The sequence below is a fragment of the Martes martes genome, assembly GCF_963455335.1.
Source record: "Martes martes genome assembly, chromosome: X".
Taxonomy (NCBI): domain Eukaryota; kingdom Metazoa; phylum Chordata; class Mammalia; order Carnivora; family Mustelidae; genus Martes; species Martes martes.
In genome coordinates this window covers 4,610,276-4,636,172 of record NC_137897.1, presented here as the reverse complement: position 1 = coordinate 4,636,172, position 25,897 = coordinate 4,610,276, and the positions used below count along the sequence as shown (strand labels likewise).

The following is a 25,897-nucleotide window of genomic DNA, read 5'->3' as shown; positions in this document are numbered from 1 at the left end:
ACACCATCATCCCAGAGGCTGTGAATACACCAAAAGGCACTTGGCAGATAGATAATTAAGGTTTCTGATTAGCTGACCCCAAAATGAGAAGATTATCACTGTAGGCATCCTGGTAGGAATCCAGGAAGTTTCCATATTAATCACATAAGCCCTTAAAAGCAGAGACAGAGAGGAAATCAGAGAAATTCAAAGTATAAGAAGGATTTGGTAATGGCATTGCCGGCTTTCGAAAGGAAAAGGGCATAAGGCAAGTAGTGTGGGGGGCCTTTAGAAGCGGATAATGACCCCTGGCTGAAAGCCAGCAACGACCCAGGGACCTCAGGTCTGCTGTCACCTTCAGACCCGTCATCTGAGTGGCATCAGGAGCAAATCCCCTCCCCCAGAGCCTGCAGTAAGGACCCCAGCCCCATTAACACCTTGAGTTCCGATCTGTGAGACCCTAAGCAGACCTTCCAGCCTAGCCCACCCAGACGCCTGATCGACAGAAATCTGAGATAATACAATGGTCGTTTGGTGCTGCTAGGTCTGTGGTAATTGTGTTGCGGAAGTAAGAGAAATGGAACACACAATTTGAAACAAACCAGAAACAGACTGGTTGCGGTCGACACGAAGCTTCTCTGCCCCGACCTTGAAACCCGAGACACATTGAACTTGCCAGGATCACGGTAGTCAGCTCTCACCTGCCCGTCTTTGCTGCAAACTCCCAGCCCTGCTGGGACTCACCTCCTCACGCCCGAGCCCCTCCCTTCTCCAAACATTCTGCCTTTCCTAAGGCCAACCCCTCCGGTTACCTGTTTGCAGAGCGGAAAGGAACATGGAAATTTCCAAGTTGAGTTGTTATCTGGCTTCCCTTCATCAAGGCGAAGATTAAAACCCCCGCACTCAATCATCTTGTCTCCTTGGCCTCTTTTGTCCTTGATGTTACCAAAACTGATATATTCCACTATGAATTTTTATGTTGGTTTTCGAGTTGAATCATAACCTAGTAATTCCCTTGTCTGAGCATGTTTCTCTTTATTCCATCGTCTGTTTCTTCCACACTTTTGTGAACAAAATAGAAACACGGGAGATAAATACATAAAAAATGCAGACAGGGGGACAGATGCACGTGGACCTTACTTCATAAGCATTCTCCTTCAACTTCTACTAAATTTCGCTCCTCACCAGGACACCCAGGGCTCCTCATAAACAGGTCCCTGCTAATGTCTACCACATCATTCTGGCCCCTCTCTACTTTATCCACTGTTTTCTAGACAGACGACTGGCTTTCCAGGTAACCAGTCGACTAGAGCAGCGTCCCACAACTGCTGAATTAATTCACTTACCTAGGAGGGGCACTGCTGGGAATTCCTCCTCAGCTCTCCCCTACAGATTCTACTGGCCTTAGGAGGAAGTTCTTTTATTTCCGTAAGAGGGTCAAAGAGGACATGGCCAATTTTAGAGTCATTACAATATGAAAACTATGGGAGCCAACACCATAGCCACGAGCATTTGAGGCGCAGGCATACAGCCAGGAGATGAATTAACAAAACCTAGTCTTGGACCTCCTGGTTGAAGACCTCCCTTGCAAGAGGGGGTCTTCTTATTCAACATATTACCAACCTTGAGGCCCCCTCTGAGGACCCAGACGACTGCCTCTTTGTTCGTCTTCAGGTTGACCCTATAACTACGTATCCTACGGCACCTAATGCTGCCAGCGGACTGCGAAATCTACTCCGTCACTCCCTTCAGTGCTGGGCACCCAATGCCAGCGAGGGCTGCTTGGGAAACAAGTAGCTAAGGAACTCTTCCCGATAAAAGTAAAACTAAATGTAATGCCCAGTCGTGCGTTGCTCCGAGACATAGACGCAACCCTGGGGACATCAACAAAATATGAATACAGAAGTACATTAGATAATAGCATTGCATGAAGGTCAAACTTCTTGACTGTGACCACCGTACCTACTTCGGTAAGAGGATATCTTTGTGCTTTATAAGAAACATACACTGAAATATTTAGGGGTAAAAGAGCCTGTAACGTACTCTCAAAGCCTCAGGAGAGAAGAGACAGATAAAATGGAGGCAGATGCCTACAACAGATGATATGACATGAAATGTACACAACATTTTGTGTACTAGTTTCCCAACTTCTCTGTTAAGTTTAAAATAATGGTAAAATTAAAATATTCCAAAGCATTCGATGTTGACACGTACCAGCATTTGCTAGCTCAGAAAAGGTGACTCCCAAAGAACGGGACATAAAATCTGGGAATAAGCGTATGCTCCCAACATATGAAGAGTGGAGCTCCCATCTTTGAAAGAAGGTATGACCTATGGATCAAATCATGAATACATAAATATTGAACAGACTCCACAAACCCATATATATATGAGGTTGCAAGAGGGCAGTAAAATCAAATTTATTTCCATTGCATTTGTTTTAATCTCCAGCTGCCACTTTTACGAGACTCAGTCCCCAACGTATCTTCAATTAATTCAACATACAGAATGCATCTGTGGTATGTTTACGGTCGTTTAAGACCCTAGTAATCTTCTTAATGGTTTCACCATCCAAAAGAAAAGAACGAGAAGACACAACAAAGTCTCCCCTGGTTTGCTTCATTGTTTCCTCCTTTTACATGGACACTGACCTCGTACTAAAAAATACGCATTTCAAGAGGACATGCACTTACATAAAAATAACATGATGGAACACAGCATGGATCCTGTGAAATCAAAAATTCTGAAATACGTCTTCTCAATTTTCACAAACCCTTCCCATTTCCACGTCCATGTCTTTCACTGAATGGAGATGCGGAGAACACATATATGTCACAATCGCCGATAACCACTTTGGAATAAACACCTTCCACAGTTCGAAGATGACGCTTTCAGCTTCTCTTCCAACTCCCAGGCCAGTGAGTCCCCAGCCACGGATCACGTTTTGGGGATTATCTCTGACTCTGGCCTGTTCTCGATCTTTATTCCTACACCATGGAGCTGTGGATTAAGAATTATTTAAATTCAAAATCCATTGTCTTTGTTTCTGTCAGTTGATCTTACCAAATTTTCGTGATAACGTCCCACGTACCCGAGAGTTCAGTAGGCTGTGTCCCGACTCACCAATGAAGAACTCAAATATTGCTAGAAGCCCTTCTTTTGCCAGGGTACTTTCTAATCTTCTATGCCCTCAGGATCCACGTTCAGTGTGACATTGCCTCTGTATGAACAGGGCAATCAAATTGTCTCAGACGTTGGGCAGAAAGGTTTTTACACTCTTGCCTCAATTCCACAACTGCTAGAGAATAAGTAAACAATAAATGGTTTTGTCGTGCCAAGATGATACAGCAGCTGGGAGAAATGGGAAAGAATTTCCATTGTACCAAACTCCAAGCAAAAAAATTCCCACCGTTTAAACACTGACTGGAGACCTAAAAAGTCCCAGATAGCTTTCTCCTAAAATTTTTACCTCTACTTTAAAATATTTTAGATACCAGATTCATAGGTTTGAACCTCCCTTGGAAAACTCTTACTGTCATAAATTAAAAGAATTCCTAGCTTTTTGTAAATTGAGTTTTGTTTTGCCTTTATTGTGCTCCTGTTTTAGAGAATCCCACCTGCATTATGAAATACATCAGATCTTGCAGACACGGTGGTTAACCAAGAGATGACTAGGTTGAGGTGCCTCCATCATTAAGAGTCGCACTGCTAGCTGAGACAGAAAACTCATATAATGAACTTTGTCTTCAAGCTCCATAACTCACACAATGAAACGAGCCTGTGTCCTGCCAACAGATCAGAACTGGGATAAACATTGTGGCCCAAATGGGCCCAATCAGATCCTTCCTTCTACAGGTAGGAGCTCAGATTTTTAAAAAAAAATATGTCGTCGATTAAGCAATAGTTTCTCGAAATAGGAGAGATCAGCCTGGGAGCTTACTAGAGGAAGACAAACCACAACAAAACAAGAATCCAGCAGGTGGACTTTTCAAAGACGCATTTGCAGGAGAAGACAAAATCATGCCCATGATACAGATGGAAAATGAGTATGTCCTAAAGATTTTATTCTACTCTTGCAATAGGGAGCCAAAAAGACGATGTTAGTTTGTGGAAAGGCCAAGTCAATAATACACCCGAATTGCATATGGTGGCAAACTGGCTTTTTTTTTTTCTTGCTGGTCGGACAAAAGTCTACCTGAGTGTACAGAGTGTGCAGACCCATCAGTTAGCTACAACGCAAAGACGCAAAGTAACTAAAAGACAATGAACGGTGCTGGGAGCAGACAGCCCAGAAGAATGGGCTCTAGGATATGCCAAAATTTCTATGGCAGAACACCTGGTATCTTTCTACCTCTTCCCCTCCCAACCCCACCACGGCCCTACACCACAAAGGACCAGTTCCAATCTGGTCTCTTATTTCAGGGTCTACACGGCCTGCTAGGATAGCAGAAGGCCATATTTAATTCCCTCCACCAGGATGTCATGGTAACATCTTCCAGACTCCCAACAACCTCTATCTGTCATTCTTAATAGTACTTATCACACACTAATTTGAATTACCCTGAGTCCTATGTCTGTTTTGCAACCCCTTGATCTACACCAGAGCCCCTCACAAGGGCTTTGCATAACAGACATAATTCAATGAAGTTTTGTGAGATGAAGGCATGGAAATTGCTCATTCCGGTTTAAGGTCCTCTGCCCCTTCCCACGGAAGAATCCCCGATTCTGTAAGGCATGTCAGATTACTTTTACAGCCATGACACCTGCAGGAGTCAACTTTGCCTATCTGCTCTGGCCAAGAACCATTCCAAGGACCAAGAGTGCACAATGCACACGCACACACACACACACACACACGCACAGACTCCCTCTTTCTCCTGGGAACTTCCTCCCCAACATCCTAAATCCTGGGCCCATTAAACATGTGGGCAGTGGGAGGTCTCACCCTCTCAACTCATCTAACCACCCAAGAGTACAATGATGTCAGCTGAACATATGCAGACACATTGTTCTCTATCAGGAATTTGTACCTGAGATTTAGAAACATTGTCCCTTTGAACCGAAATCATGCAAAATCAGCATGGGATGAAACAGCCACGTTCTTGGGTGTGTGCAGAATCAGGAAAAGCAAAAGAAGAGAGATAATTTTCCAAAAAAAGGTGAAGCTTGACTCTTATACAGATGAAAAATGAACACATTAAAGATTTTATTTTGCTCATTAATCAACAAGAACCCCAGACACATGTTAGAGCTGGCTCAAAAGGGGGGTAAGGTAGCATGCAGTCATACGGAGCAAAGGGACTGAACTGTAAATCAAGGCGAAACCTATTTTGGGAGATGTGGGGGTTGGTCAGTTCCAACTCTGTCTTGAACAAGAAAGAAGTCCAACACAGCTCCAAAGTCCAAGAGCACAAACGGTTTGAGAGTCAGCCATCTGGAGGGGCACATGAGAGCCAACACCGAGGTTTTCAACGAATTATGACTCTTTCTTACAAGACCACGCAGAAGAGGGAAAGAACCAACGCCTGTTTTCCAATATTTCTGCTGTGCACACCTTTATTCCTCAAGAATACAATAAAATAAAACCCATCCACCCAGGGGGTTCTAAAGGATGTTGTTCTAACCCTGTAATAAATTCCGTTTGTTTATCTCATTCAGCGCCTACAAGGTGTTCTGTTGTTTGCAAACAAAAGTGCCTCCGATAAGATATTCATATCATCAGGGAAAAAAAAAAGGTCAAAACTTGCTGATCACGAAACTCTGCGAACCCCTGATTTCCTTCCTTTTCCAGGACGGGGTTTCCAGAATTGTTTTGGCTAAAGTGAGACCAGTGAATGATGGAAAGATGGCAATGGTTTTAGGTAAGTGTAATTGGAACAAAGGAAAGGGTCATAGCACCAGAACCAAGACGGACGACATCTATCTTTTCTTGCCTCTAACCCCCACCGCAGGGGGTGGCCTGTGGGAAGACCTCACTACTTTACGGGGTTTCCTTCCTAGGACACGGGCTGCACCTGGATAATTTCTGTCCCCCTTCAGGCTCCATTACAGATTTCTCCTCCTTAGTTCACCTGGGGTGAACGTGCATTTGCATGCCAGCTCTCACAGCTGCTAGGGTCCCCAGAGAGTACCCCGCATGTGGATTAATGACACCCAACAAATCCCAGTGATGCTGCCATTCAGACGCATCTTTCCAAAAAACTCATTCAGGTTAAATAAGGAAAAAAAAAAAAAAAAAGGCATTCTATGTTATTGTTTGAGCAGGCCCCACACCTAGCATGGAGCCCAGCACAGAGCTTGAACTCACAACCCTGAGATCATGACCTGAGCTGAAACCAAGAGTCAGACACGTAGCGGTGTGAGCCACCCAGGCGGGCCCAAAAGAGCATTACTTAAATATGTTTTGACCCCACCACATACGCAGAGCACTACGGAAGTTCCAGGTAAAATTCCATTTCTCCCCCTCATGGCTAGAAAACTTCTTCTTTTTAACATATATGTCGGGGAGGAGTCAAGATGGCGGAGAAGTAGCAGCTGAGACGACATCGGGTAGCAGGAGATCAGCTAGACAGCTTATCTAACCATTGTGAACACCTACAAATCCAACGGGAAATCAAAGAGAAGAAGAGCAACAATTCTAGAAACAGAAAATCGATCACTTTCGGAAAGGTAGGACCTGCGGAGAAGTGAATCCAAAGCGACGGGAAGACAGACCGCGGGGGGAGGGGCCGGCACCCGGCAAGCGGCGGAGCGACGGGAGCACAAAATCGGGACTTTTAAAAGTCGGCTCCACGGAGGGACATCGCTCCGGAGGCTAAACCAGGGGGAAACCCAGGCGGGGTCAGCGTAACCCCAGGTCCCGCGGGGTCACAGAAGGACCGGGGGTGTCTGAGGGCCACAGAGCTCGCAGGTATTAGAGCGGGGAAGCCGGCTACAGCGACAAAGCCGAGGAGTGAGCGCTCAGCCCGGGATTACCTGGTGCCAGTCGCAGGCTGGGTGGGCTCGGAGCGCGGCCGGAGGCCACGGAGACAAAAGCGACCCGGCGCTTTTCTCCAGGTTCCAGCAATTGACTGCTTTCCTCAAGGCGCGACCGCAGGCCAGGGAGGCGGGGTGGTGGGCGCTTTGCTCTGAGAGCGCACTGAGGAGCCGAACCCCAAGCTCTCGGCTCCTCCGGGCCGAGAGATTGGGAGGCCGCCATCTTCATTCCCGTCCTCCGGAACTCTACGGAAAGCGCTCAGGGAACAAAAGCTCCCGAAAGCGAACCCGAGCGGATGACTTAGCCCGGCCCCTGGCAAGGGCGGTGCAATTCCGCCTGCGGCAAAGACACTTGAAAATCACTACAACAGGCCCCTCCCCTAGAAGATCAACAAGAAACCCAGCCGAGACCAACTTCGCTCACCAAGAACAGCGGAAATCTAGAGGAGGAGAAAGCAAATCTTATCTGGACAAAATGACAAGGTGGAAAAACTCACCACAAAAAAAAGAACAAGAGGCCGTACCGAAGGCTGGAGACCTAATCAATACGGACATTGGTAACATGACAGATCTAGAGTTCAGAATGACGATTCTCAAGGTTCTAGCCGGGCTCGAAAAAGGCATAGAAGATATTAGAGAAACCCTCTCCGGAGAGATAAAAGCCCTTTCTGGAGAAATAAAAGAACTAAAATCTAACCAAGTTGAAATCAAAAAAGCTATTCATGAGGTGCAATCAAAAATGGAAGCTCTCACTGCCAGGATAAATGAGGCAGAAGAAAGAATTAGTGACATAGAAGACCAAATGACAGAGAATAAAGAAGCTGAGCAAAAGAGAGACAAACAACTACTGGACCACGAGGAGAGAATTTGAGAGATAAGAGACACCATAAGACGACACAACATTAGAATTGGGATTCCAGAAGAAGAAGAAAGAGAGAGGGGAGCAGAAGGAATATTGGAGACAATTATTGGAGAGAATTTTCCTAATATGGCAAAGGGAACAAACATCAAAATCCAGGAGATGCTAAGAACGCCCTTCAAAATCAATAAAAATGGTCCACACCTCGTCACCTGATAGTAAAATTTACAAGTCTTAGCGACAAAGAGAAAATCCTGAAAGCAGCCCGGGAAAAGAAGTCTGTAACATACAAGGGTAAAAACATTAGATTGGCAGCAGACCTATCCACAGAGACCTGGCAGGCCAGAAAGAACTGGCATGAGATATTCAGAGCACTAAACGAGGAAAACATGCAGCCAAGAATACGATATCCAGCTAGGCTATCATTGAAAATAGAAGGAGAGATAAAGAGCTTCCAGGACAAACAAAAGCTGAAAGAATTTGCAAACACCAAACCAGTTCTACAGGAAATATTGAAAGGGGTCCTCTAAGCAAAGAGAGACCCTAAAAGTAGTAGATTAGAAAGAAACAGAGACAATATACAGTAACAGTCACCTTACAGGCAATACAATGGCAATAAATTCATAGCTCTCAATAGTTACCCTGAATGTTAATGGGCTAAATGCCCCAATCAAAAGACACAGGGTATCAGAATGGATAAAAAAAAAATAAAACCCATCAATATGCTGCCTACAAGAAACTCATTTAGACCCGAAGACACCTCCAGATTTAAAGTGAGGGGGTGGAAAACAATGTACCATGCTAATAGACATCAGAAGAAAGCTGGGGTGGCAATCCTTATATCAGATCAATTAGATTTTAAGTCAAAGACTATAATAAGAGATGAGGAAGGACACTATACCATACTCAAAGGGTCTGTCCAACAAGAAGACCTAACAATCTTACATATCTATGCCCCTAACATGGGAGCAGCCAACTATATAAACCAAATAATAACAAAATCAAAGAAATACATCGACAGTAATACAATAATAGCAGGGGACTTTAACACTCCCCTCACTGAAATGGACAGATCATCTAAGCAAAAGATCAACAAGGAAATAAAGGCCTTAAATGACACACTGGACCAGATGGACATCACAGATCTATTCAGAACATTCCATCCCAAAGCAACAGAATACACATTCTTCTCTAGTGCACATGGAACATTCTCCAGAATAGACCACATCCTGGGTCATAAATCAGGTCTCAACTGGTATCAAAAGATTGGGATCATTCCCTGCATACTTGCATACCACAATGCTCTGAAGCTAGAACTCAATCACAAGAGGAAATTTGGAAAGAACGCAAATACATGGAGACTAAACAGCATCCTTCTAAAAAATGAATGGGTCAACCAGGAAATTAAAGAAGAATTGAAAAAATTCATGGAAACAAATGATAATGAAAACACAACGGTTCAAAATCTGTGGGACACAGCAAAGGCAGTCCTGAGAGGAAAATATATAGCGGTGCAAGCCTTTCTCAAGAAACAAGAAAGGTCTCAAATATACAACCTAATCCTACACCTAAAGGAGCTGGAGAAAGAACAACAAAGAAAGCCTAAACCCAGCAGGAGAAGACAAATCATAAAGATCAGAGCAGAAATCAATGAAATAGAAACTAAAAAACAATAGAACAAATCAACAAAACTAGGAGCTGGTTCTTTGACAGAATTAATAAGATTGACAAACCCCTGGCCAGACTTATCAAAAAGAAAAGAGAAAGGACACAAACATATATGTCAAAATTTAAACATCTATTAATTCCATTTTGGTTTATAGTGCTTTGAGGGTTTTTTTTTAAATTTCATACTAATAATTCAATAATTTGCTTTCAAAAAATGATTTAGCTGGATTTATTCTTTTCTCATACACATGCTTGATTAAAAGCGAATGACTAACACAGAGGAAATAGCTTTCGTTAGGAAAATGATAAATGCTTAAGTCACCCCAATTTGTGTATCTTCTCATAAAAATTAGGACCTTAATAGAGGATAATGACTACAAATGCCTCTACTTTTGAGCTATATTAAAAACTTTGCTCTGGTGATTCACAGACCTGTACCCCTGGGGCTAATAATACATTATATATTAATAAAAAATCTAAAAAAATTTTTTTTGCTCAGTTTCCTAAGCTCAGAAGTCAGTTTTCTGACAAATAAATAGTCGTACAGATCTTAAAATCATTCAGCTTTCCTTACCTATGGACCCTTCTTTTCAAATAAGACCTAACAAAAAACTTAGTTTCACGATGATAAAAGCAAACTACAAGATCAGCAGAAATCGTTAGAATATGAGAAAAAAAGAAAAAAGTCCAGCTGTAGCAAAGGAAGAAAAAATATATATATTTTTTAGTCTTTATCTTTCTTAAAAAGAAAAGAGTTGAGTTTTAAAAAAAGTAGTTACCTCTTACATCTGGACGAAAAAATGTCTTTGTTTCAACAGGTAGATTGACAAAGATGAAAATATTTAGTGCTACCCAATATCAGTAAATAATGTCAACAGATGTATAGAAATACATTATCAAAATCTTAAATACACGTGTCTTATCTACTCTCCAATTCCACCTGAGAAATTTATCCCGGGAAGATCACGAGGCAAATGTGCAAACACATGTACACACATACTTTTCCCATTTTTGTTTAAAAAAAGTTTAGAAACACTCTAAGTATTTATTCATCTGTAGGGTTGGTGAAATGGATTATAGTACAATGCACGCAACAAAATACCAGGACGTCCTTAAAAGGACCCTAGACAGAGACAGATAATAGACAGACACCATCTCTTTGATCTAGCCTTACAGAGGAGGAGAAGCAAATTCCAATTTTGTATCTATTAGAGCAGCCCCGTGATTACAGCAAAAACCGGGAGTGACATTTTGTAATGCCAGGATCGGGTGATGGCTCCACTGATAATTATCAGGAGGGTTTGGAGCTATGAAGTATCTATCACTTCTGGAAACTCTGGTGGAGCCAGATTCCTACGGGTCCCTGGAATTACAGGTATCTGATAATTTATCACCATTCAGTGATGGGACTCTCCGTTCAGTCAGCGGGTCAGTCTGACCTCGATGAAATGACCAGGAACCATCAGCATCCCTGACTTGTGCTCCCACGCCTGGCTTGCATCCAGCCCGGGGAACCTGTCTTCAGTGAGCCCAAGCATCACGCCGAAGGAGAGCTGCGAAGAAATGATTCTTCTGTCTCGGGACTATTTGTGCATTTTGGTCTGTTTCATTCCGTGGGTCTATAACCTCAGGGCTGGGACTCGAAGCAGGTTATGTAAACTATAGAATGCACAAGCCTGGGTATTTTTCTGCACTGTGCTTTGGAAGCATCTCCCTCAATCCTCACTTTAAAGTGATTTTTTCCTGTCTTTTCTGTCGGTGAACAGACGGACAGGACAGGAGTTTTCCCCTATAATATCAAATAGTGTGTGTTCAGCATTTGTGAAACTTGCTGTCTGGGAAACTTGATCAGACAAGTTTGGAGTCGAACCAGATACATGGTAACAGAGCAAAACTGGGCTTGTCTCCTTCTAAATTCATACCTGCCACAAACGTACGAGGCATAACAACAACTTCAAATCAAGAGAATATTAATTAAAGGTTGGGGAGGTCTTCGTTCCCAAAATCCTTCTCTTCTACAACTCCTAACTTAAAAGAAGTCCACACAAGAAGAGAATACCCAAATCAGAACTTATTAGTTTTATTGTCACATAAAGTTCTCTTGAGTGACCTTGATGTAATCATCTGGTGAAACCAATCAACACAGAGCCCATTTCTTCTGTAAAATGTTTCAGCGAATTTGCCAGCATGCTGACCTCCATGGGGCAAACTACCCAGCCTCTAAGTTCGGTAAATATAGACACACATACGTAAATATATAACGTGAAGACCGTAGCTCATGAGATGCTCCACAAAACGTAGAACTTAAAAACTTCAATCATTTTCCCACCGTGGGAGTTGGAAACCCATACATATTGATCTCTTCATACGGTCTGAAGGATGCATACATCGTTTCATGCAATTCCTTATTTTAACGGACTGCTGATTCACTGAACGAGGATAAGCTTTGTTCTTTTGGGATAGAAAAGGAGGAAGCGCATCACAATCCTTCAAAAAATGCCCCAGCAAATACGTAAGCTTTGTTCCAATACTCCTACAGCGTCAGTCAGTAGAACAAACCCCCCAGGTTCTAGTAGAGGCTGAAGGAAGACCAGTGAGGGTCCTCACAGATGCCCCTAGACTTGAAGATGGCCAAGCCTTCCCCCCGAACCAAGGTGCTCGAGACCCTCCAGTTGTGTGTGCCTACCAGAAGGAGACAGAAAGGGAGCACTGCTTCCCAAACTCCTTCAAACACAGTAATCTTGCCCAGGGGGTCAGGCGGTTCTCCAAGGGGGGAGGACCCATCAAGCAAGGCAGGTCATGGGGGAGAAACGTGGAGCGGAGTACAGAATTATCAGCCCCGAAATGGAGGCATGAGCACGTTATCTCCACAGCCCTGCCCTAGGGTTCAACCCCAGAGTATGTTAGGTAGAACCCAAAAAGCTATGAAGTAAATTATTTGCAGATCAGTGAATTAAATGTGACTTTTATAAATGCCATCAAAATTTGAAAAAAAAAAATCCGTGTAGCGTTTAGCTATGAACCAAAGGTTTTAAAAGAATTTCCCCCAAAATAATTTTTAACTTGTTTTTTTTTTTAAGTTGAGAGATTTTTGCATTTGAGAAAGAAAATCCAATATGTCAGATACCAGATGTCGCAAGAAATATTTTAGTCGGGGTCCACATACCCTAGAAGCTGGAATTACTGACAAATATATCAAGAAGTGGCTTTGGTTGCCATATGATTTCTGAATCAAGCTGATGTCGGTTTACCAAACTATTCAAATGGATTAGTTCCATGAACACAGGCTCCCTTCGTTTTCCCGATCATAGGCACCATCTCAGGATGCGTTATTCTCCCCAATCTATCCCGAACAACATTCCCACCATCTTCCCGACCTCGTGCCTTGGGGGTACAAAAAAGTGACAGAAACTTACCTCTTCTCCCTTGTGCACTTGACCTAACCTTTGACCTGTCCCTGAATCCCACTGGATATAGAAAGTCAATCACTTCCCTGTAAATGCAACACAATGGGCTATGGGTTTTCTGAAAACACCGCATTCATAGAAAACACCACTTCATTTTTTTTTCCTGTTTAGCGTGAAATCAATAATTAGCAAATTCCAGCACTGTGTGTGCTGAGAGATAACACACCTCAGGAATCCGACACAGAAGCCTGAAATCTTGCGATTTAGTTAAGCTGTTTACCGCAGTGGCACTGACTTTTTGACTCTGAAAACTCTTTTCAGCTGGTTTATTTCTTCACGCTCCAGTTGGGGGAGATGCGACGGTGAGCACACCTTGCTCGCATGTAGAGAAGGATAACTAAGCCACGAAAAGATCTGGAGGGCTGTGGGACACCCCAGGGACCACCCAGGGGTCACGAGACCCACCATTGCTTTGTGGGTTCCCTTTGGAAGACAAGGGGATTTGCACTCTGAGCCAGGGGACTGCTTGATCCGGATGAACGGCGGTTGCCAGCAAGTTAGATCGCTCTCAAAGATGGCCTTGCTCCGTATCGGAAACTACAGTGCAGAGAGGACGGGCGTTCTTGGTTTCCTTTGAAGAGGATATTTATATCAATGTCCTACTGTCACATAAACCCCTCCAGAGCCCACAATCCACTCCCCCAGTGTCATTGAAAACCGTCACATCTCCAGCCATCAAGGCAGGATCCAGCATGACAAAATGACATTATGCTGCCTCTCGGCACACGTCTGTCTGTCACTCTGCACCGTGAACTCTGGAGGGTAGAGAGTGGGCTTCATTCATGTATATGCTCCCAAATTCAAGCACCGCACCCAGAACACAGCAGGTGTCCAGTTAATACACACAGGATGACAGGAAGGACAGACCAGACGATGTGGGCCATACGACAAGAGAAGTGCACGCAGAGACTTCCTATTAACAATTCTCATTATTCATATACGGCCGCCATTATAATGATTACGACCCACATTGCACATTACTCGAGCCTCTCTGCCAGAGAACAAGCTACTCTCTCTTAGCAATTTGCACATTTTCTAAAGCCCTATAACTTTCTCAAGCCCTACAAGATTTTCCAAAGCCCTCTAACTTCTCAGCTTTTATTTCTCTGCCGTTAATTCTTCCATTTGTCCACATCTGATTTAATTCAATTTGCTGGTTCACTCTTGCCATCGGAGTTATTTCTCAGCTGAGCTAGAAATTCAAGCCGACTGACCTCATGCAAACTCAAACCCCTCCAGCCAGCACCGTGCTGGCGGTATGCCGCACCCACAGCCGATGGAAGCCTGGCCACGGCCGCCCCCGGAACGGCCCATAGGGCAGAGCACACCTGGTGTCTCGGCTTTGCGGTGCACGGCCACCCCGAGCAGGAGGGAGCGGGGAGAACGGGCTTCCCATCTTGGTGTACAACACGGTCACTGGATCCCCATGCTACTTTGCTCTGTCCCCAGTGCATGTCCTCTTCTCACCACACGCTCCTTTTGTATTTCAGTCACCGAGCACCAGGGGAAAAAATACCCAATAAACCTGAACATCCCTTTCTTCAGTCTTCAAAACCCCCACTGTCTTCCCTCGGGGCAGATCATACCATCCAGATCCTGTCTCCTAAATTTGACCCTCGTGTCCCTGACCTGAAAACAACTTCTGGATATGAATCACGCAGAACGGTGCTTCTCTCTGACAGCCCATACGAACAGGGTGAGGGCTTTTGCTGGGCACCTTCTCTACCTGGAGCACATCTGTTCACCAGGAGTCTTGTAGCCCGACCCAACAGACTGACGCTGGGACCACTTGGCCTGGTTGACCACATGTTCGTAGAAATGCCTGATCCCAGGCAGCTGTCTAATGCTATCTCACAAGGTGTTTCCACTCTCCAGCACACCTGTCTCATGGAGATTCGTCACTAACACCCAGACACTCCTGGACTGCCAGGCCTTGGGGCCCCACCTCACTGCCCATCCCTCCTTGGCTTCGCTTCTCAGAGTCCCAGAGTTCAATGAAATGCCTCCACACCACGATATACATTCAGAGTGTCAGACAAACCCAGAGCTTCTGCAAACCCTCTGCCTCCGCATACCAGGATTTCTCAACCGCGGCTCTCCTGGAATTTGCCCCTAGATCGCTAATTGCCTCCGGGGGCCATCCTGGACAGGGCACAATATTCAGAAGCATCTCGAGGATACCCCTGGGTTGTCAACAACACACTATACTCCCCTACTGTTGCAACCAAAAATGTCCTGCCAAACAGTATCCCCCCCGAAAAGCTCCTGAACATTCACAAAGAGCAACCACTCGGTAAAGGCTCTGAAAAGTCCTGCGGTACCAAAAAAAAAAAAAAAAAAAAATCTGATCGACAGCATTTTCCAATATACATAGCCATTTGCTGGGGGACTCCCAATTTTATCTCACCAGAGCCAGCCTTGAACAGAAGGAAATTCGGGGATGACTGTTCTAGAAAATATTGTTATTAACCCTGTCTTAAGCACAGGAGGCAAACCCATGTGACCTAATGTAGGCACTTGTGAACTTATGCCCCACTACCAAATGTCTATTTAAAACCTCCCCTTACTCACTTTTGAATGAAGACCCACCATTTGGAACGGAGATGGTCACGAAGATCATTTAATTACTGTATGATCTATTCTTTGTGGAGTTTTCCTGCCCACACGCCAAGCCAACTCTCGCACACCAGCCCAGTTCAACTCGCTCTGCCGGGAGGGAGGGTCAGATTCCGAGGGTAAGTGCTCCGTCCTACAAGACTGCGCTCCCCCCAACCCCACCCACAAACACACACTCAGACCCCAGAGGACAATTCAAGTCCACACTCTTCCCTGTGCTTCTGAGCGAAGGTCCCCCCCCACCCCGCCCTCCCCCCACCGCCGTCCACTACCTTGGGTTTCCTTCATCTGCTGGAGCAGCTCACAGAACTCAAGAGAAACACGTTACTTACTAGATCTCCGGCTTATCAGGAAAGGATGTCAGTCAGGAACAGCCCGCTGGGACAGACGCGGAGGACCGGGTGTGGCGGAAAGGGCACGGTGCTTTCCTGGTCTCTCCGGGCGCTCCTGTCTCCCCAAATCTCCGTGTGCTCACCAACCCAAACTCTCCGACCCAGGCCTTACGGAGGGTTCGCGACCAAGCGGGACTGATTAATTCATTGGCCAGAGGCAACGGACCCAACCTCCAGCCCCTCTCCCCTCCTCGGAAGTGAGCCTGAAAGTTCTATCCTTTTCCTCCTGGCTGTTTCTCCGGCAAGCATCCCCTTCCTCAGAGGCATTCCAAAAGTCTTCTCATTATCATCACAAAAGGCACCTCTGCGGCTCTCCTTACAGGAAATGCCGAGGGTTTTAGGAGCTCTGGGCCAGAAGCCTTGACAAAGACCAAATACATATATTTCTCATTATAAATCACATACCATTTCATGCTTATGGAGCATATGTAAAATTATCCCAATGCTGAAAAATGCTCATTAAATGTGGATCTGTGTCCAAGACCCACACCCACCAACTCCTGACTGGGGAGACGGGTTCTCTGAGACCTTTTGCAAGTCTGTATCTTTGCCCAAAGAAAATTTGTTTCCTTGCATGTGAGACTAATATGACAGTGCATTTTAACTGTATTGAAATTCAGGTTAAAAACCCTGAAAAAATTGTGTTGTCTATTATAGAACATACTCTTGCATGTTTATTGTTAAAACATGTTTATTGTTAAAACACAGAAAATACAGATACGTACAAAGAATAAAACAAAACTCTTCTATCATTTTAGTAGTCAGAGGTAAACCGCTGTTTACAGTTGGCTGTGTTTCCTGTCCATCTGTCTCACCATATAATTTCGAGAACCTAGGTGAGGTTCAGTGGGGTGAGGTCCGGAGCCGATGACCAAGAAAGAATTCTTGAGACATCTTTGGTGCAAAACGGTGGTTTATGAAAGCACGGGGACAGGACCGGTGGGCAGGAAGAGCTGCTACTCCGGGGATGTGAGGAGTGGCTGGTTATATACACAGGAGTTGGGTAGGTGAGAACAAAGGGGATGATGTTAGTCTCTAAGGAATTTTGGAAGCAAGGTCTCCAGGACTTTGAGGGGCTAGCTATTGTTGGGAGAAAGGTTATTTATTACCAGTAGTAAAAATCTTCTCGTGAGACCCTTTAGATGTATATCAGTGGGCCATATGCTTGGGAATGATTCTTGACACTATCTTGGAGATCCAGAGATAAAGTTTCACATCTCTCCTATCAAGTGTCCTTGTTAGTGAGATTTGGGTTTAGAAGAAATTTAACTTTGTTTAGGGCTTGAGGAACTGAGTTATTTGCCTCTGGAAATTGTGCTATTGATAAGGTAACTTCTTTGTTTGTCGATCTCTAGGACATTGGTAAACCAAGGGAGACTCCTGTCTTGCAGGGTTGTGATCTCTGCAAGTTAACTATTTGTTTTTCTTTTAGGGCAGTCAGGGGTGCCTGAGGAATGTCACACATATTACCCAGGGGAGTGGGTGGCCAGGGGGTGCAAGGTGCCAGCTTTTGCTTTGTCCTCAGCCGGCCTCCTGCCCCCTCATCAACTGCATTTGCACCACGTGTCATCGAATGCTGTTTCATTCTCAGGCAACCTGTTCATCGATTACATTATAATCTCTCCGATTCAGTGTTTTCTGGCTGCTTCCCAAGTTATAACCATTTCTGCCACTCCATAAATCTCCTCGATAATTTCCCCCCAATTAAGTCCCCTCTGTCTATTCTGATCAACCAATTTCCCTCCTGCAAACTCCAGCTTCGATCAGCCCCGCACGGCTGACGGAATCTGTTGGTAAAAGGACATTTTGTGATTAGGCAATCTTCTTCAAGGATGATTGCTGAAAAAACCATCAACAGTAATAGTGTTTTCCAGGCAAGAAATATTGGAGATGGATGGCTTTCTTTCCTTCCCTCTCAGCCTCCCGCCTTCCTTCCTTTCCTCCTTTCTCCTTTTTTTTTCCCCCATGAAGTCTTCAACTGGCCACAGACTGAATTACTGCAAACTCTACAGGCAGATTTTCGATTGAATAAATACCGAATGTCTCCTCTCGCCCATGTTGTTGTGATTTGGCCGCGTTCCCAGCACATCCTTCTGCCAGTTCCCTGTGCCCAGCACTTACTCTGGGGGTGTTTTCCTCCAGCACCTGCGTCAGGGGACCGACAGTGTTTAGGCTGATGGAACAGAGAGGGACTCGCCTCGCCTCGCTTTGCATCTCCATCATATCCACCCCCACAGCCCAAACTGTAGCCAGCACTTGCATTGGGGATAAACAGGACTGCCCAGCTCCCAGACCTTCAGGCAAAACAAAGACAAAACCTGTAAGGCACTGTTGACAGCCCAGGGTCCTCCAGAAATCAGGCTGAGGCTGGGATTTTGCCGAAATCACCCTCTTTGGGGACTTCTCTTCTTTCCTGCCCTGTGTTCTCACCGCTTGGCCGGCCTTCCCTCTGTGGACCCCAAGAATCCTAGCACAGGGTCTGCTGTGGGGGCGTCTGACCAGAGTCTCGGGCTATTGTGGGCACCGTGCCCGTCATCAGGAACGTTTCTTCACCCCTGACTACTACGGGCCCGTGCTCACCTAGCCGGGGACCACGACCTTCCACAAGTGTCTCGAGGCAACGCACTGAACTTGGGCTGTAAGAGAATTAAGAAAACACGCATGCACGGGAAAACTAGGTCTGCAGTCTTTTGCGTTCTCTCTGATCCCCCCAACTGGCTACAGGCTATCTCAAGTTTGGGATGATGTGGGTCTCCCACAAGGCATCCTAAGAATGGTCTGACACCCGGAGTAACGAAAGGGTTCCTTGAGCACAGGACATTTCTTTCTGATTCCACGCACTGACTGAGATTACTACGCCCACCTCGGCTCTCAGATCGATACAGTCTGAACCGGCTCCAAAATACAATGTTTATCTATTTACCCGGCATCGATCAGACGCTGCTAAATTGATTCAGAATGATACAGAATAATTTACAAGACAACATGTCGGCGTCCACAACAGCCACGAGAAGGCGAGTCCCACGGTCCGGGTCGGAACCACCTCGGCCACTCAGAATGAACCTGGGAAACGAGGCCTATGATGACACGGTCCTTTCTGCTGGAATGAGAGAAAAGTGACTTTGTTTCACACCGATACGGGCCCCCGTTCAGGCTGTTAATGATACTTTGGAGTTACACCGATGATCTTAATTTTTATTAGCGATTAAGCCGGAGCCTGTTATGTACGTTTTATTTTCCTGTCTTCAACTCTGAGGACACATCTTGCATACTAATTATCTCAGTGGATAGGTATTAAACACTTCACAAGCCAGATGGTTGTGATGGAGTGCCACTTTGAACGGAAACGTAATCCACTGTACCTGAATGTGAGGAAAAAACACTTGAAAACTTCGACAAGAAAATATATTAAAATGCGGTTATGACTTTGAGTAGTAAAAGTTCTCTTAACTGGTACAAAGAATACAAATCAAGAAGGTAATGACTGATATGCTGATAAGCTCAAAATTATACAATAAATTCTGTAGCCTTAACTTTAAGGACCAATAAACAAAACACATAAAACACAGCTGATTTTTTTGGGGGCATAAAAACTGAGGAAAGTTTTATGTCTATAATATATAATTAGGATGCATATTACATAAATATATATGATATGTTTTAGGATGCGTATTATATAAATATATATAAGATTTTTGTACCGATAATACATACATATATCTATATATTTGTAAGGTTCAATAAAAAACAAAAACCAAAGAAGAAAAACAGGCAAAGAATATAAACAGGAAATTCTCAGAAAAGGGTATTTAAATGGCTAATAAATAAACGAAAAGATATTTGAGCGCACCACTAACCACAGTAATGTAACTACGACACCAATGAGCTGTTATTTCGCAAGATCAACCAGTATTAAAAAGTCTACCAAAGCCAACTGTTAGAAGTTGGTTCAAACTCTGCACGATAACACAATACAAAGACGTACCTGCCCTTGGGGCCAGCAAGTCCATTCCTAATCACATATTTTGAAGAACCACTCATATCTGTGTTCAAAACAACACACATGGACAGCTTTCTTGAGGCATTTCCTAGAACAGCAGAAAACTGGAAACAACTAAACTTTCCATCAATAGAGAAGCAGAGTCCTATGTTGGATAGTCAAGCAATGAAAAGAATTGTCTAGCAGATCAAATGAATCAACCAGAGGTGCGCCAACATCCAAAAATCTCTAACACAAATGGGGGAGCACAGATCATAAATACTAGAAGGATGTGCCCAATATGATACCATTTATGTAAAGCTTTAAACCCTGCAAAACAAGTCAACACATTATTTCTGAAGAGATGTTACCCACAGCAACATTTTAAAGACAAATAACAAAAAATATATGTCAAATTGAGGATCCAGTTTTTTTTGGGGGGGGGGAGGCAGGATGGGAATGAATGGGGAAAGTGTACAAAGAATCTGTCAACTCTGTCTGTAAATTTCTATTTTTAAAGATGATAGACATTCACGGATGAATGAATGGCTGGCTGGCTGGCTGGATATGTGGATAGATGGATGGATGGATGAACAGATGGATGGATGGGTGGACGGATGGATGTGTGGTGTGGGTGGATGGATGGATGTGTGGATGGATGGATGGATGGATGGATGGATGGATGGATGGATGGATGTGTGGATGGACGGATGGGTGGATGTGTGAATGGATGGATGGATGGACGGACGGATGGGTGGATGGATGTGTGGATGGACAGATAGATGTATGGATGATTGGATGGATGTGTGGATAGATGGATAGATGGATGGATTGATACACGGATACATGACAGAAAATTGACATAAGGTTACCAATAATTCTCTGAGATAAGCTATCCAACATACAGCAGTCATTATGTATAATTTCATGCCAGACATGACTTATTTAGTGAAAATAAGAAAGCCACATTATTTTCTCAAGGCAAATGATACATATCTAAACTAACTATGCCGTGGATGGGCAATGACTGTCCACCAACCCCACATTTTGTGCCACTTCTGTCCAGTTAAATGTGTTCTAAGTAGATAAACATTCACTTTTGGTCCCTTTAAGGTGGACATGACTAGAAATTTGACTCTGATGCTAAAATTAAAAATGCAATCCCAATGAAACCAAAGGCAGCATTTTCTTCCGAATCCTTGCGAGCTCTGCGTCGCACCATTAGTGTGGACGTGAGAGCCTCACATAAGGGTTTCACTTAGAACTCGAGTTCTGGGACTTATTTTCATATACGTGATATGGAGTGTGGAGAGGATCGTGTGACAGTTTTTGTTTTGTGTTTGGATTCACAAGGTCATTTCAAGGAGCAGAAGTCCTATCAGGTTTCTATTAAAGTAGATACAACTTGAAGAACATACATAGAAAGAAATATGCAGAATAGCGGTTCTCAAAAGAGAAGAAGCAATTAACTTCCTGCTCTGTAAGAAAGTCTTTGCAAATTATTTCCAGGAATTGTAATAGGAAGGTCAGTTAAGTCTCAGGTATTAAGAGAATTCAAATCCTGTAATGTTTAATTTCTATGAATCTCATCTACAGTCATGGAATTATTTATCTGGTAGTAAATATCCCCGAGTTACAACAAGTTGATATTTTTGAACTCACACTTGCCTGATTTTCAACAGTTCCAAAAACTTTCTTCAACCAAAACAGAACAGAGCTGCAGATTATAGTTTATGCATAATCACATTATTAAAGAACCTATTAAAGAAATTGTGATTCCATCCTGAGCTACTGGCCTATGACCCTCTATGCGCACATAATTCGAGTGTCATGTCCTATTTAGATGACCGACATTCTGACTGACACACACAATGATTTATGTCACTCCTAAATGGTATCAATATCATTTACTCTTAATTCTAAGGCTTACTGAACTTTTAAGATGGGACTCATGCAGAAAAATGGAGGAAAATGAAAACAAAGAACACAGCCTCCAAGGCACGGTAATGATATTACATGGAAGAAAAAAGAACATTCCAGATGTGACATAAATGAGAGCTTTGTGTCTGGCCCCAGCATCAATAATCATTTAGTTGGATACCATTTATCACAACACCCGTATACCCAGTCCCCATGCACAATACAGGTCATATGCATACACAGCTATATTGTTTTGTGGACCAAAATCTCACTGTTGTTCTGCTTCTAGTGTGCTCACTAGAAGATTCTAAGGAAAGGTCATAAATCCAGAGCACCTCTTTGAAAGTGAAGAAGACCAATTCATAGCATCCCTCTGCCCCATCGAAGCGCTAAAGTAATTAGGAAAAAAATGATTCATGGAGAAAAATCTGGCCACGTTACCGACATCAATACAACAGAGATTGGAGAAGGTTGCTTTCTTCTGGAGCAACCTTAGTGCTGACCCCAAAATCACACTCGTGCGTTTGGTTCCAGCCAGCACTGGGTGGAACTGGACTTCCCTTAAGACGGCTCCCTTAGTGCTCCCAATATGGAATAGCAGATGGGATGGATGTGGACAGCTGGACTGTCCCATGGGCTGCTGACTCCCAGAAGAAAGGGACAGTGATGTAGCTGGTGGAAGCATGCCTCTGACAACTCAGACAAGGCATTCCACTTCCCTTGGGGACCGGGTGGGGGCAGGGAGTAAGGGAAAGACAGGAGACATTGCAAGATCTACAGTCACCAATGCAAGGACACACCAGGCATCAAGACGCATCCCTTCCTTCCTCGAAATAGGAGGAAGAAAATTATTTCTGTGAGAACTTGAAATCCATGATACTCGACATGACATCTGTCACACAGATATTTGTTCCAAGACCCACCATGTTCCTGTGCATGAATGTACCCCTATGTTTATACTCGTTGAGGTATGTGAGTCTCCTTGACACATGACATAGGAAAGATTTCTGTATGCCCACTGTGCATGCATAGAACAAGAACAATTTACAGCCAGAGCACCTGGGTGGCTCACCGGGTTAAGCCTCTGCCTTCGGCTCAGGTCATGATCTCAGGGTCCTGGGATTGAGCTCTGCATGGCGGGGAGCCTGCTTCCTCCTTTCTCTCTCTGCCTGCTTATGATCTCTGTCAAATAAATAAATAAAATCTTAAAAAAAAAAAAAAAGAACAATTTACAGCCAATTACGCAGAAGTCACGACAGCCAAACAAGATTTCAATGTAGGTTTTACCCATGAAATGAAGCAGAATGAACCAGCCTTGACAAAGTTGGGTGGGAACCTTAGGCTACTCAACATGGTACCAGAACCACGATGAATTTAGAGGTACCCATCATGTTCTGATGATGGAAGCAAGGGAGGGGAAGAGGAAGGAAGGAAGGAAGAAGGAAGGAAACACAATAACATAAAAGCTTGACCGTACACCTTACTAACAATGTCAACACAGGCGAAATAGACTTCTCCAACAGTTTTTGGTCTTACCAACCATGGCCAACGGTTAACAGAGAAGCTGTGTAAGAAACACAGAGAAAGAACTTATTCTAAGCCAGAGATATTTGAAGAGTTAGTGAATGGGAAATAAAAATATGAAAATACGATTTATAACAGCGATATTACTCATTGAAGAGGTAATGTTCTGAGCTATCGGATTAATCACCCCTATTACTGGAACACAGAGAGAGAATCAGTGAGCTATAAAGATATCTTTGTCTATAAAGAATGCCGCTGCTAAATTTTTGCAAAACATTAAATTAAAAATAACTTATGTGTATCTCTATGTATTTGCAATGTAATTTTAAAGTCAGTGGGTTCTATAAATTTTAATTTGTTAGAGATGCATAGCCCTCTACGTGAAAAATTTTATGAAATCTTTTCTGCTTACGTCTAGTTATACAAGTAAGAAAAAATGATTTTCTTTTCATTATATACATCAGTAAATTTAAATCCAAGCAAACTTCCTCTGAGAAGAAAATTCTGGTTACTAATTTTTTTCAGTTTTATTAATATATTTCCGTAGCTTGGAATACAACTAGTTCTTTGCATTTAAAGCTCTAGTATTAACCAAAAAAAAAAAAAGAAGAAGAAGAAATAATAGGGGGGAAAAATCCATTAACTACATGGTATACTGTTACCTAACTGACTAGGAAACTTAGGAACATTATTTAAAGTACATTTTTTTAAACCGGAGAAGCTCCATTTCCAGCTTTACAGCCAACTGGATGCTGCAGCAACCCCATCCAGTATAGAAACTAGAAAATGACAGATAATGTAAAATAACAGATAAAATGTAAACTTCTTTTTTTTTCTTAAGCAGATCTGGTGCTGGTGACTGACAATCAGGTAACAGGAAAGACAAGTCCCTTAGGTGAGCTAGCAAGAACGAGTGCTAGCACTGAAGCTATCTTCCAGTCACTGGCCACCATGGGCCTGTCCCTGAAGGGTCTATGTGTTGAAGACACAGTCTAAAGCTTTGGTTGTCAAAACTGTTTGAAACTCTAGCATTGATGGGAAGACTCAGGGTTACCAAGCTTTGTCCTGTCCCCAAAAGGGTTTCTCAATTTAATTGAATCCTGGTCAAAACAAAAACAAAAACAAAACAAAAACAAGCAGCCTTTCATAGAAAGTGAGAAGCTGGTTCTAAAATTTATATAGAAATTCAAAGGACCAGAGCACCTGGGTCGCTCAGTCAGTTAAGCATCTGCCTTTAGGGTCCTGGGATCGAGCCCCACATTAGGATCCCTGCTCGGCGGGAAGCCTGCTTCTCCCTCTCTCTCTGCCTGCTGCTTTGCTTACTTGTGCTCTCTTTCTATCAAATAAATCAATAAAATTTAAAAAAAAAAAGAAGAAAGAAATTCAAAGGACCTAGCACAGCCAAGTCATTCTTGAGGAAAAGCAAAGTTGGAAGACATATACGACCACATCTGAGGACTCAGAATTGTGGAAATAAACAAAGATATCTCTCCATCTAAATGAGACCTCTTTTAAAGATTTTATTTATTTATTTGACAGAGAGAGAGAGAGAGAGATCACAAGCAGGCAGAGACGCAGGCAGAGAGAGAGAGGAGGAAGCAGGCTCCCTGCTGAGCAGAGAGCCCAATGTGGGGCTCGATCCCACAACCCTGGGATCATGACCTGAGCTGAAGGCAGAGGCTTTAACCCACTGAGCCACCCAGGTGCCCCGAGAACTCTTTTAAATAAATCAAAACTCTTCAGTCTGTGAGGATGCCGGAGACATGCTAGGTAGAAGCAGGACATCTTAGGGGATTGGTTTGGGGGGCATGGTGGTCTTTCTCAGGTTGGTTCTGAGTTGCAAAGAAGGGGAAAAATTGGGGCAACTGGTAGAATAGTAATAGTGACCAGGTCCTGAGCATTCCAGGCCACCTGCTGCAGGGACAGGGGTTTGGGCTGTGGGCTGGCCCAAGTTCTATTTTCGTATTTGATCTGGACATTGTCCATGTGATCTACGGTCTCTCAATATTAACCCAGTCATTAACAGTCTGGTCATGACTTAAGAACAGAGTTGAACAGAGAGTCCTAAAATGACCTACACTTGATGTATTTATTTCTTTTAAATGAACAATCCTTTCTCTTTTTATTTTATTTTATTTTATTTTTAAGATTTTATTTATCTATTTGACACAGAGAGAGTAGCAGTGGGAGAAGGAGAAGCACACTCCCCAGTGAGCACAGAGCCGGCGTGGGGCTTGATCCCAGGACCCCAGGATCATGACCTGAGCCCAAGGCAGACGTTTAACTGACTGAGTCACCCAGTCATCCCCCCACACTTGATTTAGGGCAAAAGTGTGACGTTTAGGGCAAAACTGTGCAGTTCAAGTGGGCGAAAGATGGTCTTACATGGAGTGGGATCAGCTTGAGATCCTCACGGGAAAAACCCTGATTCAGATTAAACTTTAAAAACCTACATATTCATATTATAAGAATAAAAACACAATGAACAACTTCCAACTACACAGACAAAATGGGAAGG

At 43.7% G+C, this 25,897-nt stretch overlaps 1 protein-coding gene across 2 annotated transcripts in view; it reads right to left on the bottom strand.

Moving 5' to 3' along the window:
- STS (steroid sulfatase) overlaps positions 1-25,897 on the bottom strand; it is a 468,425-nt gene that overhangs the window by 220,741 nt on the left and 221,787 nt on the right. The window contains exon 10 of one of the 2 annotated variants that reach the window (XM_080795178.1): positions 22,928-23,037. The exons of the other annotated variant lie outside the window; for it this stretch is intronic. Coding sequence (XP_080651304.1) covers positions 22,964-23,037 — 74 coding nt within the window. The 3' untranslated portion in view covers positions 22,928-22,963. The remainder of the gene's footprint in view (positions 1-22,927; positions 23,038-25,897) is intronic. 2 annotated transcript variants of the gene reach the window in all.